The sequence below is a fragment of the Neolamprologus brichardi genome, chromosome 7, assembly GCF_056152115.1.
Source record: "Neolamprologus brichardi isolate AB-2024 chromosome 7, ASM5615211v1, whole genome shotgun sequence".
Lineage (NCBI taxonomy): Eukaryota > Metazoa > Chordata > Actinopteri > Cichliformes > Cichlidae > Neolamprologus > Neolamprologus brichardi.
The window spans coordinates 30,844,956-30,850,933 of record NC_142110.1 but is presented as its reverse complement, the minus strand read 5'-3'; the positions used below and the strand labels follow the sequence as shown (position 1 = coordinate 30,850,933).

General features: G+C 35.6%; 2 protein-coding genes across 2 annotated transcripts; one reads left to right on the top strand and one right to left on the bottom strand.

The window, feature by feature from the left end:
- Positions 1 to 621: 621 nt before the first annotated feature.
- Positions 622 to 4,193, bottom strand: LOC102786118 (uncharacterized). Its single transcript, XM_035916047.2, has 4 exons — positions 4,136 to 4,193; positions 2,959 to 3,502; positions 1,563 to 1,597; positions 622 to 1,464 (listed from the first exon to the last, which is right to left on the bottom strand). Exons 1-4 carry the CDS (start codon positions 4,155 to 4,157, stop codon positions 866 to 868), a joined length of 1,200 nt encoding a protein of 399 aa, XP_035771940.2. The 5' UTR covers positions 4,158 to 4,193; the 3' UTR covers positions 622 to 865.
- Positions 4,194 to 4,318: 125 nt separating this feature from the next.
- Positions 4,319 to 5,655, top strand: LOC102786409 (GTPase IMAP family member 7-like). The gene is made up of 2 exons (XM_006782670.3): positions 4,319 to 4,358; positions 4,480 to 5,655. The coding sequence occupies exons 1-2, from the start codon at positions 4,331 to 4,333 to the stop codon at positions 5,211 to 5,213; spliced, it is 762 nt and encodes a 253-aa protein (XP_006782733.1). The 5' UTR covers positions 4,319 to 4,330; the 3' UTR covers positions 5,214 to 5,655.
- Positions 5,656 to 5,978: the final 323 nt, after the last annotated feature.

The window sequence follows — 5,978 nt, the reverse complement described above, 5'->3', positions numbered from 1 at the left end:
TTGTTTTTTGTTTTTTGCCCTTTATCATCGTTCCTCTTCCCCGCTGTTTTTCTTTCCCTGTTTCTTTCTCCCCTTTCTTTTCCCCAGTCAAGTCTGTCCTGTATTTAGCAGGTGAAAATAAAATTAAATAAACAATAAAAGGTGAATCAAATAGACCATTACGGCAAGGCTGGGATGGTCCATTTGGTAAAGTAAACCCGTTCTTCGCCTTTAGACAATAATTCTGATGGCAAAAGAGCCAAACGGGACAGGCAAAAGAAAAAAAAAGTTGTTACAAATTTTGATGATTTTTTTTTTCCAAGTTTTGGCAACATTTTTTTTAAACATACAAACTGTGATATGTGATCAGATACCAATAATAACAGGTAATCATAAAATGATGTGGTTTATAGACTAAATCTACACAACAGGGCAGCAGCTAAATAGAAGCAGACTGACACAGACATTCAATAACTAGACTCCAAGGTATTTTTTTTTATATTTTATTGCTGAGTTTATTATTTAATACATTTGTCTTTTGGTTTATATAGATATAAACATGGCTATAACATCTTATTTTACCCATAAACATTGTGTCTTAAAACACCTCATTCCACAGCAAAACGTAAAAATAAGCTTTTCTTATATTCTCTAGACCGTTTAAAAAAATCTTCTCTTTTTAAAAACTTCCCCAAAAGTTGAAGAGTGAAAGAAGTATCTATAAATCACATAGAGTAGAAGTACTTGAAATTACAAATGCTGTAATTAAAGAGATGTCACATTATATGTGTATACAAGAAGTTCACAGAATTTCAGAAGATTACACGCTTACTTGCCATACAAACATGTATGTGTTAGTTGGGCTTGTGATGTAAGTCAGCAAACACTAAAACAAAGAGCACGGTGTAGGCTGTTTTGGTGTGCAATTTGGAACAATTTTAGAAATGCTCATGAAAAGCGAAAGGACTTGCTTAGAGTCCTTAACAGTGTTCTTGAATACATGGCAACGATTACCGCAAGCTCCCACAATGTACTTGAGGTGAGATCGTTCGCCAATAAACTCAGTCAAATCACCGTTGAAATCTTCGCCATGTGTAAACAGGAGGATTGTTTTCTCCCTGATCTTCCTCTGAAGATGTTTCTCCAGGTTATGTAATATTTCATTCTCGCCCTCTGTAAACCTGCCGAGCTGTATCACAAGTAACACAACACACTGTTCTTCCTGACAGTACCTCTTACACTCTTCTATTTGTGCATTGTCTACATCTTCCTCGTTGTTCAAGAAATCTGGAGTGTCAACAACTCTAATCTGTGTCCCAAATATCTGTGCCCTCTTCTCCTCACACTTGTTGGTGACTGGTGTGGAGCTCGGACGAGATTCAAAAGTTGAATCCATCTGGGAGTTTCCAGCAGCCAGGATAGTGTTTCCAGATGCACTCTTTCCAGTTCCACTTTTTCCCAGAAGAACAATGGTGGTTTCAGTTCCTGGGTTAGGGTTAGTGTAATTGTTTATTATATCATAAAATGTAGTTAAAAAAAACTGGCTTAGAAAAACTACACTCATATTTGGATACCAGACTCACCTCTTGCCCCATGGTGATCAGGAGAACATTCATTTCTGAAATAATAATTATAATCACTGCAGATATAAGATATATTTCAACAACAAAACTTCAAATTTCACAAGAAAAATATATTTTTTAATTAGCTTGTGTTTTCAGTGGATTTCCTCAAACAAAAAACATAAACACACATAAACTCTATTTTAAATTATAGCCTCTAACCTTCGAGAGCTTACTCGATACTTTTACAATTTTTACAGACTCAACCCTGCTATACCAGAACTACAACAGTACTCAGCATTTGTATTTATTCACTCTAGTAAAAATTTAGAAAAAAATCCCCCCTTAAGACATAATTTGAACATCTTAAAGTTGTTCCCACTGGAGCTGCACAAAAATGTTTAGTTTTCTCAGGATTAAAGACACCTGGTAAGATTAATTGCACCACTGAACCAGCTGAAGTGTATGAAGTGATTGTGGCTGTCTGCCCTTCTTAGGTTACAAAGGTGGTTCCACGTGTTTTAAGCAAAGTGTGTGTGTCTCTCTGCATGCTTTAGGGATATAGCAATACATTTGATTTTAGCATGTTGTGATACAAAAAATGGTTTGATATTGTTGTGGGGCCTTGAAAAAGATATTTAAAATGTAAATCATCTGTATAACTAATTTCGCTCCGTAACCCCTTGGTTGCTAGGGAAAACTATGGAGTATGGAGGATGCTGGCTGCCATTGCATAAAGGTATAGAGTACAGCACAGTTCCCTCCTTCTCAAGACAAAATTTGTCTAGTTTGCACATAAGTTGGTATCAGTAGCCTATAACAACTCACAGACTGGGTGGTGAATACACATTTTCTCCTAGCAACTGGTGGTTGCACAGGGGTCATTGATTGATCTAGAGACTGTGTGAATTTACTTTTGTTTATTTAAGTCACTTGGTGGGGAAAAAAGAAAAAAAAACAACTTTTTTTTTTAAATAATGTGGGACCAAATTTGTTTTTGTTAGCATTTTTTTTCCATTTATTACAAGATGCCTAAAACATTTGCTGTCTGTGCTCTTAAACTGGATTTTCCTCTTCCTGAGTTATTGTCTTACTTCGACAGGCTGTCTAGTAGATTGCTTGTAGCATTAGGCTACATTAAAAACAATTGTTCTACATGCTGAAGGTGATTGCCGTTACTATAGTTTTATTTTAGGAAAAGACTTTTACTGAAGGCTGCACTGGTTTTGTTATTTTAATAAAACTGACATCAGAAGCATTTATCCTATAAGTGTTATTACGTATTGGTATTGCAACTACATGATCGAAACGTTTCTTTTCTCAGAAACAACTTATGAGAAAATAAACAAACACAAGCTAGCTGTAAAGAAAATAGGAATGACTATCCAATTGAAAAAAAGCTGGAATTTCGTTTTACCTTGTGCTTTCAAAATATTGTTTCCTTCGTTTCACAGCTTTTTGAATGTAGTTTTCAGTTTTAAACTGGAGTGGCTGATCAGTTAACCATTCCTTACACTGATCAGGCAGGTTTTTATTCACATCTTCCTGGATATAGAATACCTTGTCATGATTCAGGTTGGGTTTATTCTTGTTCTTGCCATTATCTATTATGATGGCTAAGTGTTTTATGACAGTTCCTTGAAAAATATGTTCAAGTTTGTCGATTTGAGCATGTACTTTTTCCACTTGCCCTGTATCCTCTGAATCTATTGCCAACATTAACAGATCAGGGCTAAAATCAGAAAGTGCCATCAAATCAATTATCCTCTGATCTGGATCCAGATATTTGTCATCCAAAACATCTGGAGTACTTATGATTTTGAATGATTCGCTCTCGCTCACAAAAAAGTCATTACATAATTTGGAAACAGTTCTCTGATTTTTGAAGATTTCACTTTTGATTTTCTTCTGCAAGCTCTCCTTCTTTCCAAAGAGAATGATTGTAGTCTTGACAGGGTGATCTGTAGAAGCAAAAGGCAAGAGTATTTTTTTCAAAATGTTGTATACTTTTCACTTTACAATTTCCAGGTGTGTGATTACAATTAAAATGAAGGATGGAATTAAAGATAGGAGCAATTTGTTCACTGACAATTCAATGGTCATGTCACAGTGTTCCAATAATCCAGCAACAATGCTACAAAGAGGTATTTTTTCTCCCAGTACTGTCCAAAGATCCCCTCACACATACCAATGGAACAAGGCAAAAAAATAAAAATTGAATAATTCTGAAGAAATATTTAACCAAGGGTGTGTCTGTAGCTAAAAGAAAACAGCACTGGGAAAGATTTTTTGTTAAGAAGAGCATAATTTGTTCCAACTAACTTTGTATTGGACAAGAGTCGGACAACAACAATCTGCAGATATACTCTCCTATTTAATCTCAGTTACACTGTTCCAAAGTTTCATGTCTCTGTCTCATATGATACATAACTTGAGAACATTGTTAATATTAGTAAATCAATATTTCTTCAGGTAAAGATTTAAGGTAACATTATAGTTTCTCGTGTTCAAGATTAAATAATTTCTCATATCTTTATGGAAATATGAAGGGGGTATATAAATGTGACAAAATTAATTAAGGAAGAGTTGCTTACTTGGAGAACCAGCAGAACTCATCTTGTCAGCTGCTTAAAGATGAACCACGTGCAGGTTTCAACAGAATCTGAATTCAGTTGCAGTCTTGCTGATATAGACTGAGAGTTAGGTCCACCCAGTGGGAGGAGTGCAGGGAACAAATCAAACCACTCAGAGCGGCTTTCTGTTCATTTGCCAAAGAGCCAAGAGCAGAGATGGGTAACAGTTCATCAATCCCTGATGGTAAACTTAGATCTTCTATTTTGATTTCCCGTGTTTTTCAAATATCACGTTGAATTTTTAATACTGTTAAGATTATGCTTGTGATCCACACAATTATAACAGTAGATATTTCTTTCTGTAGGCTGCCCACTGAGGATTGTGATCATTGGGAAAACTGGTGTCGGGAAAAGTGCTGCTGGTAACACCATTATTGGCAAAGAAACGTTTAAGGCTAATGAGAGTTCAGAGTCAGTGACAGTGCACTGTGAGGCAGTTAAACTTGAGTGCACTAGAAATGTCAAGTTGGTAGATACACCTGGCCTTCTGGATACATCTAAGACTGCAGACAGTATAAAGAAAGAAATCGCGAAATGCATCCAGATCTCCACTCCCGGCCCTCACGTCTTCCTCCTGGTCCTTCAGATTGGCAGGTTTACCAAAGAAGAAGAAAACTGTGTGGATGCCCTGGAGAAACTCTTTGGACCTGACGCATCAAACTACATGATGATTCTGTTTACTCATGGTGACAAACTAACAAATAAGAAAATAACCATACATAACTATTTGAGAACTGGCCACCAGAAGCTCAGAGAGCTGCTGAACAGGTGCGGTAATAGGTACCATGTATTCGATAACAAAAACATCTGGAACAGAGGTCAGGTTGTTGAGCTGTTCAGAAAAATTGATGACATGGTGGCAGCAAATGGAGAAACACATTACACCGATGAAATGTTTGAGAAGGCACAGCGAATTCTGCAGCAGCATGAAGCCATATATGACAATGAATACCTCGCTAACAACGTGACCTTCATGGCTGAACTGTTGCAGAGAATCATCTTGTTCCAGACCGTCTTGGGTTCAGATAACGACGGTTAGAACCACTCAAGCGTGGGGTCTTAATCTGGTGTAAAATTAAGCAGCTGTCATTTAATAAAATATGTTAATTTTCTAAATGTAAAATCAGTTTAGACATAAATGATTTAGAACTATAATTTTCAAAATTTGATGCCTCATTTATTTTAAATCACTTTCCATTCTGCTGTATAATTTATATTTAAATCAGTGGGAATGTCTTCAAGTGAATATTTCTGTGGCTGATCATCTAATTTCTAAATGGATACACATTATTAAACTCTGTGTTTCCTATTTCTAGTTTAAAATTTGTTTAAAAAGTATCATATTTACGATAACTGTTTAAAAAATGAAGCTTAAAAAGGGTTAAATGCTCTGTAGAAGGTATAGCTATATGATATCCATGCATGAGGTTAATAAATAACATGAGTGGCATCCAATATTGTTTGATGTACATTTATGAAATCAAGATTGCATTCACTGAATAAATAGCTTTAAAAAAGTTTCAGTTTCTGTTGATCTCTCTTTGATTCTCCGGCCAATGTCAAAGTCAATCTCTAACATCTATTTGGGGTATATCGTCTAAAAATATCTATAAAGAAATCATATGAGTGATTAATGATTGTAACATCAGGGAATCATAGCGCTGTACAAATTAGTAGAGAAATATGGACACAGGCTCCTGCATTTCACAGATGTAGCTTAACTCCTTTAAAAAAACAAAAATCACAAACACATCAAGTGTATTGTTTTATAGGTTATATTTAATGTAGCAGGACACACAAAAGC

What these genes read in the sequence shown, in the direction of transcription:
- LOC102786118 (XM_035916047.2), bottom strand. Translation starts at nt 4,157, where the DNA reads ATGAGTTCTGCTGGTTCTCCAA. An exon ending in GAGTTCTGCTGGTTCTCCAA is followed by an intron (nt 3,503 to 4,135) that starts GTAAGCAACTCT and finishes TTGCTTCTACAG; the next exon opens with ATCACCCTGTCAAGACTACA. An exon ending in CAATATTTTGAAAGCACAAG is followed by an intron (nt 1,598 to 2,958) that starts GTAAAACGAAAT and finishes TTATTATTTCAG; the next exon opens with AAATGAATGTTCTCCTGATC.
- LOC102786409 (XM_006782670.3), top strand. Translation starts at nt 4,331, where the DNA reads ATGGGTAACAGTTCATCAATCCCTGATG. An exon ending in CAGTTCATCAATCCCTGATG is followed by an intron (nt 4,359 to 4,479) that starts GTAAACTTAGAT and finishes TTCTTTCTGTAG; the next exon opens with GCTGCCCACTGAGGATTGTG.